Source organism: Drosophila novamexicana, unplaced genomic scaffold, assembly GCF_003285875.2.
Source record: "Drosophila novamexicana strain 15010-1031.04,08,12 unplaced genomic scaffold, DnovRS2.1 tig00001222-arrow-arrow-pilon, whole genome shotgun sequence".
In the NCBI taxonomy this organism is placed as follows: Eukaryota; Metazoa; Arthropoda; class Insecta; order Diptera; family Drosophilidae; genus Drosophila; species Drosophila novamexicana.
Window position 1 is genome coordinate 134,950 of NW_020824845.1, and position 22,913 is coordinate 157,862.

Consider the following 22,913-nt stretch of genomic DNA (forward strand, 5'->3'; position numbering starts at 1 on the left):
ATTATCAGATGAAAAAAGTTTCCAATTTCCCACAGTTGCGAATATATTTTCCAAAACTCTTCGAAAGCAAGTTTGAAAATCACTATTTAAACTTTTTAGCAATATAATCTTTTAACCGAATTTACCAGCGAGGTAGCTTCGATTTTTTGGAAAGTGTAAAACATGTCTAAATGCATTTTCTAAAAGATCTTTGCAAGCCCGAACCTCGCTCATTCAGCCTTTTACCCGCTCCTATCTCATCCACGAGCGGTGGATTTTCACGAGTAAACTTAAAAAAAAAATATTGAAACATATGCTGTTTGGAGGAATCTAAAAAAATAAAATCTAAAAAACTCTTAATCACATTAAATACGGAGGAAGCTGGGATTCTACCTGAGCAAAGTGAAGATAATGAATTTGTACCCGGAACTTTACCAACGGAATCTTTAGGCCCCATCTCCCCCATGGATTGATTTCCCGAATGGTGTGAAAAAAAACGCAAACAAATTTGAAAAAACAAATTTGAATATGACGCAAAAGGCAACTACAGTAAAAAGTTCAGTTTAGTTCTGTTGGTTGTGCGTCGAAAAGTATTATGCAGATGTGACAAATAATAACAACATAATTAACAATAATTTAAATATTTACAAATAATTTAAATGCGGCCAAAAACGGTTAGAGAACAAATTTGAATGTTATACCTACGCAATATCGTGTAAAAATAAAACAGGAATGCTACAAAAAATTGGTAGTCGTTTTTGTTTACCTTTAAAAACATTATATTTAAAACGGACTTATCAGTCGTCTTTAAGTTACAAATAGATTGATAGTCTCTTAGAGATACAAATATAAACGATTAGGCAATTAAGTCTATAAAATTTTGTAAGATAACTTTTATGGTTGGTTGGATTGAATTTTGTTTTAAATATCTTTTTTGTGTTTCGACTTACAATTTTCATCTACAAAAAGACTTGAGGCATTACCCTTTGCCATTAATAACCGCGGCTATGCTTTGCTCCAATTCGTTCCATTTTGGTGAGATACAAATAGCTTTTTAGCTGCGTCTGCATCCGCACATATTTTACTGTGTCCTTGTCAATAACATTGTCAGTAAACCAGTTATAACTATAAATTTCCTTCAGGTTTGCTTTATTTTATAGTACATGCGTACACAATAATTTACATACTTGCTTATTATTGCATATACTCTTACCATAAGCTCGCGTGTTTCATCAGCGAAGAAGAATATATTTTCTCTGATTACAAACACCCGAATTTTACACTTTCTTATTACATATAAAAGTATATATTATTTTTCTCCAAAGTGTATTTGTTTTTTTTTTTTTTATTAAGTTATGTAGTTTTGTTTTCGCTTTGCCCTAACTCGCGATGTCTGTCAACTCTACGAGCATATTGATACATTAATTGGCTTCATCATTGAATAATGAGTTCAAAAAAGGATTGAGACTCTTTACAGCCACGCCTGAATTAGGAGAGAGTGTATAAATAATGAATGAATTACCAAAAGGTAATATATATATATAAGATAAATACCTTTTCCAGCTGACTGATCCTTTGAATCGCGCCATTTGTACAGCGACTCCTTCTGGATTATAAAGCCGTCGTAAAGTTCACCAAAAAGTTCACTCAACAGCCCTGAAAGGTAAGTTAGTGTACTTTTTAGTATTTTCAAATCAAAACCCAAACTCATTGGGTGGAAAGTGTCAAACCTCTAGGCTGCTCCAAGCTATGGACAAGTAGCTGTACTCCATAAAGGCACTCAAGCTGAAGGTCTTCACTAGAATCAATATAACGCTGAAAAACTGGTATGCAACACTTTTGAAAGACTTCGGGCTCGAGCTTATAGGTATTATCCTTGTAGACGATTGCAAACTTGCTTAAAGTTTTTGTCAACCCTCTAATAAACAGCTTATCAGCGACCACAATATTGCCCTGCAAATGTTGAGAATACGATTTAAATATGTATTTGCATTATAAAATGAAATGAAACACATAAAAACTTACATTGCTGTAATCTATAATGCAATCTGCAGCTGCGCCTTCTTTAAGCAAGTTCTCAATATGGTCTATCACATTTTTGACGTGTTTTTCGTGGGACTCGCGTTCTTCAATCACTGGCGCCTTCGAATCATTTTCCACATACTCTAATCTCTGTGCGGGTATTCAACGTAGTTAATGTGATGCGCTAAATTTATTATATATTATTTAAAAGACGCTTTCACTTACATTCGATTCAATAAAATCGATAACCTCGTTGTCGGGCATAAAATCTGACCATCGCATGTTAAACTGTTTCCACATGTTGCGGGTGAAGTTAGGTCCTACTTCCCGTGTACAATATGTCAGGTAGGTTTTAAGGAACTTTTTACCCATGCCCGGTTCGCTGTTGTCTCTCAGAGTTTCATTCCACAGATCTGACACTGTCAAGTGTTTCTTGACTATCAGTGGGCCTACGCAAAACAAGAAAATATAGTTTTAACAATTTTAGCAGACGGTACATAGTTCAGAGTGTCCAACTAGGAGATCCCCTAAGCCCACACTATGAGAAATGCGTTCGAGTATTGCCCGATTATTAGATTTTCATTAAATAAATTCAGGATTTCGATATTGACTAATTACAGATTGACGATTACATAGAAACAGCAAAGTTAGCGATGCATTATATATCATCGATTTTAAAGTTTTCAATTTATTATAACCTAGCAGGAAAATTAAAATATCTAATATATAATCTAGTTCTGTGTCCATAATTGTAGATATTAGCTTTTATACCCAGTTGCCGCTCATGGAAAATTTAAATCTAGCCATACTATATTCAACTCCACGTCTATTCGAAAATATGCTTTAAGTCCGTCGAATAAAGAACCAAAGGTTGAAATCAACGGTTACCGGTTAGTATTGCTGTTAAAAGTCTTAAACCCAAAGAAAAAGATCGATAATTAAACCTTTTTTAACACGAAACTTCATACACTTCTTTGACACCCATTTGCAGCGAAGAATGGATTTTCCGTAAAGTGTGAAACACCCCTCAAATTAATTTGAAACAATAATGCGACAGATCGGATTGTAAGAAAAAAAAATGCATACAAGCGATTTTTGAAATTATTCCACATGTAAGTGTGGTGGACAAAAGCCCCGTCTCAGTAAAATATCTTCTGCTTCCTAACTATTTCGGTTTGGGCTATGAGTTGATCTCCAATTAGTCAGTCAGTCAAGACAAGCAGTTTTATATGTAGAGATATAGATAAATATAAGAGAACTTACCAGCAAATTGAAGAATATATAACCACAACTCAGGAATATCAACAATTAAATCGTTAGCGCACTCGCTAAATTCCTTGTATGCAAGTTTAAAGTGATCCACAGACATGAAATGTTGTTGCATAAGTTGGGCAACTGTGATTGCCAGGCATCTTCTGTATTGTTTACCCACATTCGATAAATGCAAATAATCAGTTAATATATAAAACAAAAAGCCGCACAGTTGGGGCTCTGATATCCGCTTTATGCATTCGACAACCGTTGGACTGGCCGAATTGGAACCCGCCGCAAGTTCGATCATTTCCGACACGACGGACTTGAAGAGCTTCAGATCGCTTTCTCTTGGCTCAATAAACATTGCTGGCGGTGCAACGCCCTTAGTAGGTTGAGAAGCAGAAACAGCAGAGGTTGAGGCACTTGATAAAGGCTGCTGATCGCTCCCCCTGTATATGCCGGCCGAGCTGCTTAACGAACCAGAACCCAGACCCTATAAGCGATGCGTATTCATTAGGGATTAGAAATGAATCTTTTCAAGCAAAACAAGCGAGTATTTACCTTGTTGGAAGGCCGGCTCGGCGGCGCCTGTTGAGTATACTTTGAGTGACTAGCAGATTTTTGCATTGAAGAGTTCATCATGCCGCGGCTTTGCTGATTTTGGCCAACGCGCGACGACGAGTTCTCCCGTGAGCCTTGTGACGAGCCAGTTCGCGAGTGCATGCCTACATCAATTTAATTCATATTAATTAACTTTCATTGAATGGGGGCATAGAATATGATATTGCTCACCTCGGTCACCATAACGATCACGCTCCATAGAGCCTTTGTTGTATGAGCCCTTGTTCCTGGGCCCGCTTCTGTCGCGATCTCTGTCGGTGCTGTTTTTATCGTTTAACGATGAGAGCGCGGCAAATGAATTGGAAGGCGTTGTCGTTGGCGTTGAGGATTGTCTATTGGCATTGTTATTCCAAATAAATTGATTAACTCCGCCCATCTTTTTGGTATCCAAATTCTGATTGAGCTGTAATGTCTGCCAAAAGAATATTTATGCATATAATAAGAATTCGATTCGAAATTGAGTTATGTGAAAACAACTAACCAAACCCTCAAGTTTGTTGCTGTCAACAGCCTGCGAGCGGCTGCCTTTACTGGTCTGCACGTGCCACGTATTATCGTCATTGTTTCCATTGGAGTGAGCGTTGTTGCCGCCGCTATTGTTGCCGCTGCCACTGCCACCGCCTCCGCCGCTGTTCGATTGTTGATGGCGCATGTTGGCGCCGCCATCGCCGCGCTGACTGTGACTGCCACCATAGCCGCCGGCTGATCTCGAGTCGCCGAAACGAGAGCTGCTGCTGCGTTCGTCACGTTTACCGGAACCGGAACCCGATTGCGGTCCATTGGGGCTGGACGAAGATAATGAGCCGCTGTAGTTAATATATTGTGCCGATAACTGCTCGTTTTTAGCCTCCTTTTCAATTTGTCCCATTGTCTTGGGCGCCTCGTTGCGCGAGGTCTGCCATTTATTTTTACGCAAATCAATAACGTCCTGGAGCATGAAGCGTACGCGCGAACTAACTTTGGCGCCATCCTTGTCGCCTTTGCTAGCTATTGCCTGCATTCTGGTGATTGACTTTTCAAGTGAATAACAGCGACCGGGATCCTTGGCATTGACCGGCGTCTGCTCAAACTTTGCACCCACTGTTGTCAGGAGCTTGCACAGGCATTCCAGCATGTCTTCTGAATGGGGATTGAGCAGTGTATCGATGCAAGAGTAAATGATTTTGCCAGTCAACATAGATATTTTAAAGAGCTCGCCAATGAAGCGCACTGTACCGCCGGATCGGCGGCGTATCTTTCGCTCCTCTTCTTCCAGAAGGGCTTCCAGTTCAGCCTTTTCGTTGGGATCCGTACACTTTTTAATCTTCTCTAGGAAGGGCTGCAGCCTTTTCTCTTTGGCTGCACCTTGCGAGACATTCTGCGTAAACTCCTTTTCAGTTTTGTCGAGCAGAGCATTGCGAAAGTGTTGCAGATTCGATTTGGTGCCACTTTCCATTCGCTCGTCTCGCGCTTTTACCTCGCTAATGAGGCGATGACACAGTCTGGCATACGAAACTGAGAAGTTTGGTTCATCGATGGCCTTTTCGAAAACAAGAACAATCACTTCGTCCATTTTGTCTGGTGTATCTATCTTTAGCTTGATTATCTCCTCGACCAGGGTATCGAACCTCTCGGGCGTTAGCTTATTAAGAATTCCACGTACCCGCCGCACAAGCTCGTCCTTTTCTTGAGTTGTCCTGATATCAGAGCTGTTCTCACCGTCCTGTTTGGTTGCAAGTCGCGGTCGCCAGGCATTTTCGGTTTCATTCAGCTTGACATCTTGGTTAAGTGATAGATTCACATGGATCATTCCCTTCATGCTGCTTCTGCCTTGTACACCGGACATGGAGACTTGTTTACCAGCAAAATTGCTGCCCGAGTCGCTGTTTCGATTGCCTCCAATCATTCCAACCATCGATTGCACACGCTTATTGTTATTGTTGTTGTTGTTGTTGTTTCGCATAAACAATGGCATTAGGTTCGGATGTGGCAGAATGGATACATTCTTCACCTCGGGCTGTACACGCGAGGCCTTTGCCTCGCGCAGCTGCAGCAGTTGCTCACGATCGTACTGTTTTTTTCCGCCTGGATTATTCGGCGACCATTGACCTTCGTTATAGTTAATTAACGAGGAAATTCCCGACTCTGTCGCCGTCGCTGTTGCGACTTGTTCCTGCTCACCACCCACTTTCTCTGGCACCGCATTTGGACCGTCCGCCACTGTGGTGCTAGTCGTCGATTCTTCGGTTGCGCTTTCGATTTCAACATTTGCGATTTCCTTAATTGTTGCTTTTGCCGTTGTTGTTGTTGTCGATACGCAAGTCTCTTCAACGAGTAGCATTTTCGCACGATCAGTCTCATCGGTTGGGATTTCATCTGTGCTTGATGGCCGAGTCGAAGGCTCAGCATCTTTTTCGCTTGAAATAGGCTCCGTTTTTGCAGCTGTTTTTGGATCGCTTTCATGAAGATTCGAAATCTTGGTTGTCGGGAGTGCATCTTTGCGAATTGACGGTTGGCTAACGCTCGGGGGCTGCTTATCAACTTGTTCGCTTAAAATAGGATCCGTTGCAGCTGTTTTTGGATCAGCGGATGATACAGGCATCGGGGTTGATTCACTGGCCGTAGTGGAAGGGTCGGCAGCTACTTCTTCCGACTTTGGTGTGTTTATATGAACATTAAAACTTGTTTCACTGCTGCCAAATGCAGCTTGTCCTAAGCTGTCTTTAATATGTGTTGTAGCTGCGGGAATTTCCGAAGGTATTTCTGACGACTTCGGCGCGGCGTCAGCCACGGGCTCGTGTCCTGGGTCGACCATCGAAATTGGCTCTTGACAATCTTGGGTGATCGATCCTGTGGAGTCCACTGTCGCACTTTCCTCCTGATATTGCTCGGCAGGCAATGCGCTTTGCGAAAGCGTCTCATTAACGACTGTATCGATATTCTCCGTAGTTTCTTTTCCCTTTTGCGTCCAGTATCGATTACTTTTTTCAAGCACTTCCTGATGCATTTCGTGGAGCTTCTTTTGAATGTCGCCGACCGTAGTCCTTGGGCCTAATTTCGTTGGAGTATCAAAACAGGCTGAAATAAATAATCCAATATAAACAATACAATCAAATTTTAACATTTTTAGACTCTTCGATTCTAAATTACATATATGCTACGAATGAACGTAAGTTTAAATATTTGATAAGCGATTATCCCTAACACTATAGTTATTCATTGATCAAATTTGGTCGGAACATAATATTCTTAACCGTTTCCTCTTTGGAGGCTTTCTGTCATTATGTTTTTCAGAACTGAACTATTTACGAATGTTGTAAATGTAGAGAAGACCCCAATTGACAAGATTAGCTAAGAACACCAAAATCTGATCATTTTTACATGAGTTATATTAAAAAGTACTAACTACTGAATTTAGTTTTAAAGATCAGATAATTACGTCTGTTAAAAAAAAAAAATCTCTGTTGCAAGATCGGTAATCCAAATTAAACTTGATTTGCTTATGGTAAATATTTAAAAGGTGTTCACTTTGGCATGCCGAAGATTCAATTCCCTTGAAGACCCAACCTTTTCATAATGTTCATAGTGCTCTGCTCGAATCTAAAAGCACGGGAAAAATAGTTAAACAAAAATTGATAAACAAAAAAGTTTTTCATACCAGAACCTACTTTTCCACCGATTGTTCCTATGTCAGCTATAAGCTTCTATATGCCCGATATAAATAACAATTTGCATATCATATAAATACCGAGCTAAACCAAGATATCTTGATAAACAAAAAAGTTGTTCATACAAGAACCTACTTTTCGACCTATTGTTCCTATGGCAGCTATATGATATAGTGGACCGATATTTATAAAATTTTGCCTATATATGGGGAGCATAGGAAAACTAATAAATGCTGAGTTTAGTCAAGTTATCGTGAAACACAATAATGTTTTCTATACAACTTAATTATCGACTGATCTTTCCTATGGCGGCTATATGATATATTGGTCTGATCCAGCTGTTTCCGACATACATATGTACTGCGTACAACAGAAAGAAGGCCTTCTGCAAAGTTTCATGACGATAGCTTAAAAACTGAGAGACTAGTTCCCATAGAAACAAACAGACGGACATAGCTATATCGACTCGGCTGTTGATACTGATTAAGAATATATATACTTTATGGGGTCGGAGATGTCTTTCTATGCGTTACACATCTCACGACAAAACTGTAATACCTTTCGCAAGGGTATAGAAAATGTGTGGGATTTTGGAAATTCAAAGAAAAGCCAACTATATATTCTACAGAATTTTCAGTCGATGTGAGTATAATTACTAAGTCGCATTATCCTAACAAAAACAAAATTAGGTTTACCTATTTATTACCTACCAATTTTAAATATATTAAGGAATTTAACTTATACAACGTAGAGATAATGTCAAATTAGATGATATCACCCGTGAAGGTATACGTATAAATATACCTACATATCAGATCAGACATACCAGTTGTTTGTTGAGTTATATTTTCTATCCATTACATTGTAATTATCACAGTCGAGATGGAGTAAAGATGTCAAGCATTAAGATAATTAACATCCGAATTTGGTATTCTTTTTATTAAGTCAAGATAACTGTATTATAATATTGATACTGGATAATATATACATATGTAACCAATATGGTGTATTCCTTGAGAACTATGCACACGTTTTCCGAATACGTAAATACCTATGTTCATATGTTTTAGTTTATTTATTTGTTAATTCTTTTCTTATTGAGAGTTGTGTGCGTGTCCCACCAATGTCGCGTTGTTGCCTAGCGCTATAGATAGACACACAGATGATATCGAATCGCACTAACACACCCAAATGATCGCATCGATCAGCTAGTTGAGACCGGCCGCGGTTCAAGCAGCAAGCAGCCACCGCAAATGAACTCGCTGCACAGGCGGGCGAGGCAAACAGAAATACGAGCAAGCAGCAGCTAGCGCCAGCGCCAGCAGCAAACAAAAAGCGGCAAACAAGCTTATAACGTGTTACGAGTAGCAAAAGCAAAAGTAAAAATTCATGCAGACACTCTCGCATATATACACACACACACGCATATATGTTCACGCAATACAGACGCACGCGCACAAAAACACAATTCAGGCCAAAGAACATGTTTGTGTGTGCGGGTGCTGATCAAGTTGGAATACTTTAATGTGATTGACTCACATTCTTGAGATTGAGAGACAAGAGACGGACCAAAATCCAAGAAGAAAGCGGACTAAAAGAGAGAGCGAAATAAAAGCCGACGAGAGTGAGTGCGGTCAATATTCTATATACTTCTTGCTGTTAAAGTAGACGACGACGCACGTGGACAAATTGACTAAAGGAATATCCACATCTATTCATCTATAAGACATACATGCATATATATGTAGATATGTATGTATTTATAGATAGGCACGTCAGTTTGTGTGACAGGAAATAACGACTCACCTATGCACAAAACAACAACAGTACTTTTTAAACGTTTGCATTTGCAATAACAATGGACTTTCAGCCCCTTAAATAAATTCCCAGACTAATATTATTAAAGAATTTCAAATTGCCCACGCAAGAGTGCACGCCTACGAGAACAGTTATAAGTGCCCGATTGGGGAATATCTTAATTAACAAACTGCCGAGATGCCGTAATATGTATGCGAACTTTAAATACCCTTTAAATCTTTGTTTAGCGACTGTGCTCCTTCTCTATTGAGCCCCATACAAGGCGAAATGCATTTTAGCTGCTTTTGGTGTGTTATAAAGCTTAATAATGTCTGCATATTCAATAAAAAGAAGTCTCGGACATGTGTTACTATATAAGAACCTATACACAAAATTTGATATTGCTATTTCTATTAATCTGAAATTCGACTGTTATCGATTTCACGGTGACGCATTCAACGCAAATATATAGACGTACTGACAGACGAGCTCAGCTACTGCATACTTTTTAATACCCTTTCTAACAAGATTAATTCCCAAGATTAAATAGCCTTATATTCAGCAGGCTTAGGACTGTGCAGCTATGGGAGAAATATTGGAAAGCTTGAATATTATGAAGAAGCAAACATTTTTTCGTACAAAAAATTACTTATGGACCGACTATTCCAATAGAGCTATAAAATATATAATGTTGACAGGATTTGGCTCACATGTGTGGTAAATGTCAAGCTGGGTTCAGATATCGTCAAACACAAAAACTTCAATTTTGATGGATCATTCCAATGGCATCATAGTGATACATTGGTCCGATTTTGGAAAGATCTTACTTTACATATATACATATGTATATATATATTCTAGAGGGTATAGCCCGGTCTTGCTCGTGGCACTTATGTTATAAAATCGATGTTCTCGAATAGCTTTGAAAATGATTTTGATGAAACTGAGCGGACAGTAAACAATCTACTCTCATACAAACGTTATCCGTAATTTTACCAGTGTTTCGACTGGAATTTCCCAAATCGCTGAAACACGTATTCATTATATTCTTATATAGAGCTTTGAAAATAAAATAAAATTACTTTAAAATGTACTTTCCACCGAAGGAGCTTAGATTTTCCAAAAAATGTGAAGACAGTAAACAATCTACTCTCATACAAACGTTTTCCGTAATTTTACCAGTGTTTCGACTGGAATTTCCCAAATCGCTGAAACACGTATTCATTATATTCTTATATAGAGCTTTGAAAATAAAATAAAATTACTTTAAAATGCACTTTCCACCGAAGGAGCTTAGATTTTCCAAAAAATGTGAAACAACGTCTCAAATGATTTTTTATGTAGATCCATGCAAATGAATTTGAAGGCAAAAGGCCACCCACCAAATCTTTGACTCCCATTTCCACCAAGAAGGAATGGATTTTTCGAAAAGTGTGAAACACCCCTCTAATGAATTTTAGCAATGTTCTTTGAAAATAAGTTTGAGGCCGATCGGATGGTTAACAAAAAAGGTTTCATACCAACGTTTTTCGGTAATTAACCACAGTTGTGGGTGGAATTTTCCAAATTGCTGAAACACGTATTCATTAAGTTCTTATGTAGCTTTAAAAATAAGTTTGAAGCAAATCGGACACCACTTAAAACTTCGCCCAAAAAATCTTTGAATCGCATTTCTACCGAAGGAGTTTAGATTTTGCGAAAAATGTGAAACACGTCTGTAATGATTTTTCATATAGAGCTTTGAAAATGAATTTGAGCGCGAAACGTCACCCACCAAATCTTTGACCCCCATTTCCACCAAGGAGGAATACATTTTTGGAAAAGTGTGAAACACCACTCAAATTAATTTGAACAAAGAACTTTGAAATTGAGTTTGAGGCCGATCGGATGGTAAACAAAAAAGTTTCATACAAACGTTTTTCGCGATTTTTCCATACTTGCGGGTGGAATTTCTTAAAACCCCTTCTTAACGTGCACCTTCATCACATAAGGTAACTACAGTGAACATTTCAGCTTCCTAGCTCTTACGGTTTGTGCTGTGCGTTGATCACCAATCAGTCAGTCAGTCAGTCAGTCAGTCAGGACAAACAATTTTATATATAGAGATATAGTGAGCATAGTAAACTGACAAATTACGATTTCGGCAAAGATACCCTGTGCTATGCTCACCAGAATACATTCCTACACTTACTTATATTTACAGACTATATGAAAATAATATTAAATAGTATACAGTTAAGGAAATACAAGAAATATAAAAACTTGATCTTTTAATGGTATACTAGAATTTATAATCCAAGTGTTGTAGTTGGCCAGATCGACAAGGCTCTTGATGCTTATAAAGCCTATATATTTATAGAGTAACATGTACAGGGAATAAAATACATTTATATATGTCTTAGTTAGTATTTAATTACATTAGCTCAAAGGCATATGCGTTTATTATCTAAAAGCAATTAGTCTACACACACTTCAGGATGCCATTTGAAGTCCTACAAATTTTAACAAGTAAGAGGTTCTAGTCGGGAGCTCCCGACTAGGGGATACCCTGAACCCTCTTCTTCCAACATCAAATGCATATATATATTCTATTTTAGAAGCTATGTAAAGTTTGGTGATTTTAGCTCTTATTATTTACCAAAATTGCCCAATAAACAGGATATCGATATCGATTTTTATCGATTGCTCTTATAGGTTCTGAGATCCTTGCGTTCATACATACGGACGGACGGGCGGACGGACGGACGGACAGACAGACGGACATGGCTATATCGACTCGGCTATTGGTGCTGATCAAGAATATATATACTTTATGGGGTCGGAGATGCTTCCTTCTGCCTGTTACATACATTTGGATTTTGCACACCCTTATACCCATTTTTAATGGGTTCAGGCTATAACGAGAAGGAAGTGCTATCTTCGGCACGCCGAAGATTTAATACCCTTGCAAACGAAACCTTTTCGTATCAAACCATATCGGAAATAGGGGGGAAACAGGGGAAAAGTTTTTAATACAACTTAATTTTAGACCGATCTTTATTATGGCAGCTATATGATATTAATAAGATTTTGCATATATACATATATGGGGAGCATAGTAAAACTAATAAATGCCAAGTTTGTTCAAGGTATCTTGATAAACAAAAAAGTTTTCTACTTTTCGACCGATCGTTCCGAAGGCAGCTATATGATATAATGGTCCGATCCAGTTGGTTCCGATATATGAACTGCGTACAACAGAAAGAGAGACTTTTGCAAGGTTTAATGACGATAGCTTTAAAACTGAGAGACTAGTTCGCATAGAAACAGACAGACGGACATGGCTATATCGACTCGGCTGTTGATACTGATCAAGAATATATATACTTTATGGGGTCGGAGATGTCTCTGCGTCACGCATTTCACAACATAATTATAATAAGGGTAATATGAATATACAAGAACACAAATTGAAAATAATCCGACTGCGTTAATAACTGTGGCCAGCAAAAAAAGAACCAAAGCCAAAGTAATTAAGGCCATTTTGACTCAACTGAACAATCGTTTAATATAAGACTCTTTGTTTTGACAGCCTCACTGATTGATTGGTGGTTGGATTGGATTGGATTGGATTGGATAGGTTGTAACCTTATGTGAAAGAGATGCGGGGTCTGGGGAAAAATTGCGAGGGACGGTCCTATGAAACTTTTTTGTTCAACAAGGGATCGATCTTAAACCCATTTTCAAAGGTCTTTGTTCAAATTCACACTTTTTGGAGAATGCATTCCTCGTTGGTCGAAATGGGGGTCAAATATTTCGGGCTCAAATTCATATCCATAGATGGTTATGAGACGTAATTTGCGACGTGTTTTACACTTTTTGCAGAATCAATGCTTCGTCGGTGGGAAATGCGAATCAAAGAATTTTTGAATTGTTCTATGCAAAACATAACATTAGGCGTAGAGTTCAAGATAGTACCGGTCGAAAAGGTTATATATTTCAAATGTAAGCACAAAGGTATTAAGGGATAAAAGTTAAAGGCATTAAGCTTAACAATTATGATTGAAATATAGCAAATTGAGATATCTGAGTTTAGATAAGGCTTTGCTCCCATTTATCTGACTAGATGCCCAAACTTCGAACAAACCTAGCTTAATCAGTAATCGAAATGAGAAGCAAAAAACGACTTACGAGATGAGTAAACCGTAGACGACGACTCAGACCCATCTTTCGGAGACACTATAGGAATTCTGAAAAACATTTTCTTTAATAATAAACGCGATTTATATTTTTTTTAGGTGACTTACTTTTTATTCTTGTACTTCTGGGAAGTTGGTAATATTTCTACAGATGGAGCATCGGACATCGCTGATACCACCGGGGTCTGTCCCATGATAATATCCTGGCGCTGAGCGAGAATTTGTTCTGAAGCAAAGTGTGGGCAAAAATCGATTTAAGAAAATTATTGTTGATTAGTTTAAATACCTAATTTGTAGTGGGCCCTTGGGTCAGGGACTAACACACTACTGGGTAGACACATACCACCAGCATCTGGCTGGGAAAAGCAAATCGAGACATCTGGCTGAACGATGGCTGCTGTCGTTGCCGCTGTCGCAGTTGGCCCTGGCCCTGGCTCCTGGCTATCGATGTCCGTACTTGCATTACTCTATGCAATTAATTAACTTTATTGAACTGAATTGAGACGAAACTTCAATCGAGACTTACCTTATCCAGATCATCGAGTATATTCTTTTGTGTTGCCGGATCGATGATCTGTAAACGGTGCTGATGTCGACGTCTACTCGTTGTCGGCACCTGAACCGGCTGTGGCGCCACGTTTGCTGGCATAACGCTGACCATTGGCGGAACACCCACACCCACTTGCCCGCTCCCGGTGCCACTGACACCGATAACTGTGTTACCGCCCGGCTGTACGGCACCGGTTAGCAACTGCAATTGGGAGGGAGAAGCCCCTGGACCAGCCAGCGGTCCGTTGGGGCCGGGCATCGTGTTGCCAATGTTAACGCTAGTATTAACGCCAACACCGCTGCGCGAATGGGGCGGCTGTTGCTGAAGCTGAGGAAGATATTGATAGGGATAGTAGGAAATGGGAGCAGGCGCATATTGTATATGAGGCGTTTGATAAGTTGGTTGTCGCTGTGGAAATTGTGGGTACTGTTGCAACACCATGTTTGGATACATCGTTGGCATGTGTACGTGGCGGGCTCCCCCTGCGCCGGCACCGCGCGGCGTATTTGACGTAGGCGGCGGTCCACGGAAAATTCCACTTTGTTGATTTGAACGGTTGTTTCCAGAACTGTTGTTTCCAGATGACACATACTGCAAAAGCAAAAACATTTTTAGTTTTACTTTTTAATTGCTTTGGAAAATCGCTCAACTGAACACGACCAAAGCTTGACTCAATTTCGGGACCAGTTGTGTGCTTGAATAGTGACCAAGAAAATATAATTTTCACAATTAATCCCTAAGACATTCCTTGACCCGAATATAAGACAGTCATTCAAAATGTGCAACTAAATTAAATAACTATTTCTTTTTAACTTGGGATGTATGTAAAATATTCTATAACTTTACTTTTATTCTTTGCTTTTTGCATTTTGTATTTGTATTGCATTTTTATTGAGAGCGATTTCTTTCAAATTGTAGCATCTAACATTGCATTCAATTCCCCGATATTCTGGTATTTTAATGGCTTTCCTTTATAACCTTTTTTTTTTGTTATCCTTAGTTTATATTCTTCATAGAATATAATTGGACAGCTATATCTCGCTAGTCAGATCTGGCCAGCAGATTTATGCAGTGCATACTTTTTTATCCAGCATCCCTCATATTTAAAGTCTAAAATATGTACCCTGTGCTCAGAACTAATCACATCAAAATTGTGAATCACAGCTTATTTTATGCAGTTACACTTCTGTGTGCAACGTTATCTAAAGGTACACCTTTGCTCTGCTTCAAGAATTGGCTTGACAATAATTTTATTCTGATTTTATTATTTGAAGTGCAAAATATCACATCATTTGTAATAGAGAAACGGTCAAACTCAAAGAAAAGTTGTCAACTTTAATGCGACTACAGTGCAAAACGTTAAACCTGAGAATCGGGTGCAAAGTAAGCTGAAAAGACCCCATTCAATTTTCAACAAGCATGTCAAGCGACAAATCTGTGACTCCCATTGCATCGAGTTCAAGAAGTGCAAGCAATGTTCCCTGCGGAGACTCAACTTGGCTAGAGAATACGTTTCGAAGGATCCAGGTTTTTGGGAACTTAGTATTACTAAGCAGATGAGCCAAGGCTAACGGCGGAGGAAGTGTCATGTCTTTCAGTTGGGTGCACAAGAAAGTTAACTTTCATTAAGTGTACATTGAACAAACATGTGCACGAATTCTTAGTTTTGCGGTGTTAAGATCTGGCCATATTTCGGTTTTATTAGCATGACGGGCCGAAACACAAAGCGAGTCCTGGCTGATTTACAACTCCGCCGGATATATTAATATGGGACCAAACAAAATGTGCAATAAAGAGGCGCTGAAGACTAAAAGCTAGAACATTAACTCAAGCCTAGGTGGTCAGCTCTGTATGGCTTCGTCGTTACAGATCTCTCGAGTCCAGATTTTGCGCTGCATAAAGTAGACATTCTCACTATCATAAAATTAGACGAAGAACTTAGCATCATATCATTGTCAAGAAATAAATTGCGCTCCTTATACAACATCTTAATACTTTTTGCATTTGTGCCACGTTTACCCAGAACTCTACGAGAACATTTAGCACATTCTGGAGTCATATAACACATTTCGAGATATTCATTAACTCATATTTTAAGTTTTGTTTCGAATCACAAGATTAGCCACAATTTCTTAATACTGTTTTCGGGATGCCCACAACTCCACCGAACAGATAAGAAAACTTCAAGAAAACAAATATTTTAAAACAATTGTTTTTAGGGGCCAAGGAGTAGAATTATTTGGTAGTACATCTACTCTTTAAGTCTCTAACTTTTATATGTCTATCGATCTAACATTCATAGTCTTTGCGATGCATACGTTTATACGGACAACAGGTAGGACATGGCATGGCTAAGCTCGGCTCTCTTAATCCTGATCAAGAATAAAGACATGTATATGCACTTCCAGCGAGCTCCCACAAAGATCTAAACAAAAACGTTTCATGCGTGGCCGGAATTTTCCAAATCACTGAAAGACGAATTTATTAAGTTCTTAAATAAAAAATAACGATGCATATAGGACAAAACTTAAAATGTGTCCCAAAAAGTCTTTGAATCGCATTTTCCACCGAGGAAGCTTGGATTCTGCGAAAAGTGCAAAACACGTCTCAAATGATTTTTCATATAGATCTTTGGAAATGACATTGCATAATATTACATTATTTATTGCAATATGTTTGCAAAGCTATTCAATTTTGAGGATCACTAAAATAACACTTCTATTCTGCTTTTTCTCTTAAGGGCGTTATTTTACATTTTACAATTTTGAAAGGAATCCAACGCTATAACCGAAATAGTCCAATCAACTTAAAATTGTTTGGTATTTTGAATAAAGAAAACTATTGTGTCTTTACTTTTAACTTTTCCAGTCCCACTAAAATATAACTTGAATCCTTTTAAATACGCTTAAATAAGACAGCAACTTAAACGAATTTGCAGTTAATTCTGAAAAGCGTCGCTTTTGATTGTAGGAACAATTGTCATTGCTGAGTTGATGGAAAAATTTCGAAAAACAATTATTTTCCCAATTCATCCGATTTGTACTATAGAATAGAGTTTATAGAGATACAGTTGTCCGATATTGATAAGCTTTCTATCGAAGAATTTAATTTTTGGACCGAGAATAAAGTTGTCGGATCCGACCTGCAAAAAAAGGCCGGCCCTATGTAAAGTTTTCTGACAATAGCTTACAGAAATTGAGAAAATCGTCTGTCGATCAAGTTATATATAGAGGTGTGTAATTATATTTGTGGAGCTCGCAAGATGGTGTGTTTGGCCTACCTCTTGGGCTGGTTGGAAGCTGCTGTTCGACAGCAGATTATTGTTTTTATAGTCGTATTTCCTATTATCGATACAACCAACACCGACGCTAACCCCAACGCCCAACAGGCTCTTCTCGTGCATAGCATATGGTGCATTGGAGGCGCCAAGTTGAATGCCATGCGAGTTGGCCAACGCGATGAGGCTCTGATTGCTGCCGTTGCCGCTGTTATTGCCGCTGCCGCTGGCTCCGCCGCCGCCACCAGTCGTATGTTGTATGCTGTTATTTGTGGTTGCAACATTTGCTAGCCCTTTGGGCATATCCGATACCGCCGAAACGCTGCCCACGAAACGACAATTGGGCTCTATGACTCCACTATTGGCGGCCGCCAATTGCGGCCTGTGGCCAGTTAGATTGTAGATGGCAGATGCATTCAGCTCTGCTGTATTCAACTGACAGTTGTTGACGGTCATAAGGTTGCCGCCGCTGCAGATGACCGTCGACCTCTCAAGCTGGGCTCCACCAGCCGAGAGTGCCGGCGCAATGTTAGCTCGGTTGACCACATTCGCATAACTCTGCTGCTGCTGCTGCTGTGTCTGCTGTGTCTGTTGCAAATGATGTGACTGCGGCTGGTGTGTGTGTGTGCTCATGTGTGTCGACTGCTGCTGCTGCTGACCATTCGTCGTTGAAGTTGTTTTCAGTATGGAAACTACGTTATATGCCTTGTTAATCTGAAACTGCGGCTGGGTCGTGCTGTGCTGTGGTAGGGGCTGCTGCTGCTTCGTGGGCGGCACTTGCGAAGCGTACTTTTTAGTCTTTTTATTGGTCGGCAAAATCTACAACAGATGGCAAAAGTTTCATATTGTTGGGGCACAGACTTCAACTGCGCCCCATTCGTATGCACATTTATGTATGTTTAACAAAAAATGGAAACCAAATCGAACGAAACGAATCGAACCGAGCAACTAAACAAAAATAATATTCAACTCAAACAAGTTTTATTAGTGAATCAAAAAACCGCTCTATTCATCTCGACAAAGAAACAAATCAAATTAAGAAGTGGGCTGCACGAATTAAAACAAGACAATCTTTTGGAGTCAGAATCTCGCAATAGCTCGTTTAATAATTTTGAAAGCAATGTGGAAATCTTAGAGAAAAGGTTTCACAACAGACAATACTTTTGAAACCCTCAAAAACGTTGTCAGCAGGCAAATTAAGATTTTTAACAATTACATATTCATGACTAACCAATTAAATTTAACGAAAAAGCAAACTGCAAATACAAAAAAGTGTTTCTTTTTTTTTTACAAATATTTTGATATTCGAAATCCCGAATACAAATTTTTAGAAACAACTTCGCCCAACTAAAGCTTGCGGTCAGTGGTTATTTTGTGATAAGTAGTTTTTGATATAGCTCGATAAATTAATTTAAAAAAATAAAAATAAAAACAATTTAAAATTTAAAATCCCCATTTCAGAGGAAAAAAAGGTCATGGTGACTGTTTAAGGTCTAATAAATTAAACATTAAAAGCCTCCAGCTATTATAAAAATGCATTTAAAAAGTCACAAAGTCAGAGTTCTTCTTTGAGCCCTACACTAGAGAAATGCTTGCGTATCCCTCAAATCTTTAGGATCTGAACGGCAAATTTGTAGAAATACCAAAGCGCAAGGCTATAAACTTTCTAATGATTTTTTTAAATGTTTGGGAACGAGGAAGTATCCAAAAAGCGAGGTTACGAGGCAAATTTCGCGTCTGTAGCTCTAAATACCCTCGAAATATTTGCAATTTATCAACTTCAATCTGCACGGAAAATAAAAGGAGCTACGTCTAGCTAGCTGTGAGGCTCTGAGATTAACGCTCATACAAACGGACAGACCGACGGACACGGCTAGATCGACTTAGCTGCCTGTCTGTATATTTAAATACATTTGCATACTATGTACCCATCTTTAATGGATTTAGAAAGAAAAGAATTATCTTCAAAAATATCCCAAAATGGGTAGATTAAGTCTAGTTGGAAAAACAGCTTTGTACTCAGACAAAATGGAACAGCTTTTCTTTACCCCACACATCTCTAGGCTCAAATTTGTTCGGAAGACATTCGCTGGGCTTTTTGCGGTTTTAAGTGTCTTAACGCATATTGTGTATACTGATAAGGCGTAAAGGAACACAACATACCATATTTTGAGGCTGCATGGTTTTAGCAATATCGGCTTGTGTTGATAATGTTGGAGCAGCTGGTTGCATTACGAAGGGACCGATCCGTTTGGTAATTGTATCGTCAAACGGATGCGAATTCCGTTTTGTTCGACGATCTCCGGGACGATTTTTGACCCGTTAGCAACCTGTCACACAACCATTTGATTATGCTGCTGTGGATTTTATCTCCATTATTATAAGGGTTATTCCGTTTGTGTGTGTGAGAAAATACTCTTACCTGCAAAAATGTAGTTCTATTATATAAAAAGAAATTCAGCGAAATAATTCCGGTAATTTGTGGACAAGAACTCGACCTGCAATCAAAAAAATTATAAGACAATTTTCAAAATAATTAAAATTTATAAATATGTAAAAAACGATTTAAAAAAATAAACAACTTTCAAATATTGCACTTGCAAATTTACCATTTGTACAAAATGGGAGTTTTTAAAAATTAAAAAACCAATGACAATTGTTTATATGTACATATATATTGTTTAAATTTGTCAAGTTCATTTTTCCCGATGTCGGCTGTTTTAACCCGCATACATGCATATATATATAAACACACACACATGTTTACATATATATATATATATATATTTACACGTATTTATATTGAAACAATAATAATCGGTAGCCCTTAAATTGATTGATATTATTATTTATTTGCATTACAAAGGCATTTGCAGTTTGCTTGTTAGGTTTTTTAAGCCCCGCTTCACTTTTGCAAGTCTTTTATCATGCTTTTTCGCCTACATATTTGCCGACGTTGCGACGTTGGCGCACATGCGAGCGGCTGAGAGAAACGAGGGAGGGCAGGCAGCGCGACGTACTGAACAAAACTCTTACACAAAGAAAATGAATGGTACAAAATTGGTGTGTGCCATATTGGTAGAATCACTGGGCTAAAACAGTGATTAGCAGATAATGAAATTCTGCATAGGTGTAGGTATTAGAATATTTAAAATTTAAATATTATTAAGAAAGCAACGTCAACTAATTGCATTGTGGTAAGAAATGTCATCATGTAATTTACTTTACGTCCGTTCTCTCGTTCTCAAACGTGTTTTACCTGGAGCATTCGTCACGCGTATATCAAGCAGTTATATACAATAGAAAAAACAGTTCTTGCACTTTTAATGTATACTTGCACAGTAGCAAACTAAGTTATACTTGTCTTTCTTTATGTTTATTTCCAAAAACAAATTTTCTATCAATTTCATTCCACATGCAATGTGCTGCCTAGGAATGGTCACTTCGTAGCGATATATATCGATAGGTTGTATGGGTAATGGTGACGTGCCATAGTATTATATTGGTGTCACAGTGACAACTGTGACAGCAACAAAAAAATAATAGTAGTGACGAATACCAGCGATGGTTATTTCAAGTAAAAATTAAATTAATATTCTCTAATAACTTAAATTAGAAGTTTACCAAAAAAAACAGATATACATAATAATTTTTAGCAGGGTTTCGCACATTTAATACATTAGAAAACCTGTATGATTTCTTTATTATTTACCACATAACTCCCAGCTCTCGTAAACAGTCTTAAAATTTCAATTTTTCCCATTCCCATTAATGTTTTTTAAACACACACTTATAAATTACTCAGCTTTCTAGAAAGTACACTAATGATATCGACTATCGATCGTTACGCCTAAAATGAAACTTTTGTTAATAGTAGGCGATGAACTGCGTGTTTGTTTTGATGACATTAGTAACTAGTAACCTTTAAGTACTTGATACTTGTAACGAGATCAGATGGCTTTTAATATAAAAATCCGAGGGTCACACTTTTGTTGTTTTTTACAACAATATGAATATATCTTCTATTATTAATATGACAGCAACCAGCACTAGGGGAAAGTGGACAATGACGCCTAGCGATTCTAGTTTATTGTTAAACTAATTCACTTAAAATATAATTAAAATAACAATCTTGCCAGATCTGAACAATCTGGAGAGTTCGACGCTTATTACGGATCTGGATTAGGGGATGGTTCAAAGGAGTTGGTCTCCTACATTTGAAGGGATAAACCTCTAGTTGCATTATATTGCGATTACATTAAACAATTGCTATCATACTATATTATAAATAGAAACCTTTTCTAGACGATCTATGATTGGCTTAAGCAAACGTTCTGTTATTCAACAGTATTCTGTCAGCTTCTGCTGGTATTTGCAAATGATGTTAATTTATATTTCATTGATAGTAAGTATAAAAAAATAAAATTCTCCTTTTCTCTTCACAATTTTTTGACACAACATGATGTCACCCATGTAATCCAAGAAGGACCTAAGGACTTGAAAACAGGTGTCAAATAGCAGGTGCATCGAATTAAAGACAAAATCATGCATGGCTACTGCAAGCTTTGCCCAGAGGACAAGATCTGTCTGTTGTCGTACAAGCTGGCGACAGAGGAGAGCTCGGGCGAGAGTCGGGCTGCATTACTAGGCCAATTGGCCCACAAGGAGGACAATATTATCAAGCTACAGCTACATTAGACGCACCCCGAATTACGTCCTTAATCCTTGCGTCAGCTTTCTGCCCGATCCGATCCGAGTAGCTTTCGTTATGGTGGAGGAAGAGTCAAGAGTCAATGCTGATTGGATAAGTCTACCCACACTTATCGCCTCGTTTCGTAGACCAACTATTACTACTCGTAATGATAGAAAGTTGTTTTGTCTATTTGTTTTTCGATACCTCACTGCGACATCTTTTAGCAAACGGCCTATAATTTTTTTAATGAGATTATTGAGGTGATATCGATTTAAATAGTGACCAATTATGAATATCAACTTACCGCAGGAGTTCCTAACGCACATAAAAAACGTGATAATCTGAAAACTTCTTGGCAAACCCATGAATGGGAAAATTCTGGTGACTGCGAACTTTCTTAACCAGTGCGGGAGCCTGGGAGCCGCCTCTACAATGATCTGCATGAAGTTCTGCGCGCCTGGCTCCAAATTTCTCAGTAACTTATCGCTTACATATTGATTCTCTACTAGGGTCTTAGCATTTAATTTGAATAATGAGGAAGACACTTGTTTTGCCGACCATTAATAAATAAATAAATTATACACTTAAAAATGCTGTTCTAATTTTGACACGAAATGTGCAAAGCAGTAAATATATTCCAGATCAGCACCAACAGCCGAGTTGATGTAGTCATGTCCATTTGTCCGTCCGTCTGTTTGTTTCTAGTATATATTTATATACCTTATAATAACTATAACTAAACAGAAAACATAAAACTCAAAGAAAATGTAATTAAATTAGTTGTATAGAAAAAAAAAGTTTAAAGAAGTTGGTCTGCAGTTTTGGTCATGGCCTTTTTGCTTATATTTATAAATATACTCTTCATTTTCAAGTATCAAACTAAAATACCTGGTAT

General features: G+C 38.2%; 1 protein-coding gene across 2 annotated transcripts; it reads right to left on the bottom strand.

The window, feature by feature from the left end:
• Window positions 1-1,098: 1,098 nt before the first annotated feature.
• On the bottom strand, window positions 1,099-20,741 carry LOC115766796 (eukaryotic translation initiation factor 4 gamma 3). 2 transcript variants are annotated; one of them, XM_030710820.1, is made up of 16 exons: window positions 20,585-20,741; window positions 19,748-19,823; window positions 19,489-19,682; window positions 14,025-14,639; window positions 13,842-13,965; window positions 13,607-13,724; window positions 13,491-13,549; window positions 4,358-6,933; window positions 4,048-4,288; window positions 3,817-3,980; window positions 3,265-3,748; window positions 2,227-2,450; window positions 2,005-2,151; window positions 1,710-1,932; window positions 1,534-1,635; window positions 1,099-1,462 (listed from the first exon to the last, which is right to left on the bottom strand). In XM_030710820.1, the coding sequence occupies exons 3-16, from the start codon at window positions 19,555-19,557 to the stop codon at window positions 1,401-1,403; spliced, it is 5,208 nt and encodes a 1,735-aa protein (XP_030566680.1). In that variant the 5' UTR covers window positions 19,558-19,682; window positions 19,748-19,823; window positions 20,585-20,741; the 3' UTR covers window positions 1,099-1,400. The 2 variants fall into 2 exon arrangements, with proteins under 2 accessions (XP_030566680.1, XP_030566679.1); XM_030710819.1 differs by having other exon boundaries at window positions 13,785-13,965.
• Window positions 20,742-22,913: the final 2,172 nt, after the last annotated feature.

Coding starts and splice junctions, on each gene's coding strand:
- LOC115766796 (XM_030710819.1), bottom strand. CDS start 19,557: ATGCAACCAGCTGCTCCAACATTATCAACACAAGCCGATATTGCTAAA. Junction 6,934..13,490: donor GTCTACGGTTTACTCATCTC/GTAAGTCGTTTT, acceptor TATTTATTTCAG/CCTGTTTTGATACTCCAACG. Junction 3,981..4,047: donor TGATCGTTATGGTGACCGAG/GTGAGCAATATC, acceptor AAATTGATGTAG/GCATGCACTCGCGAACTGGC.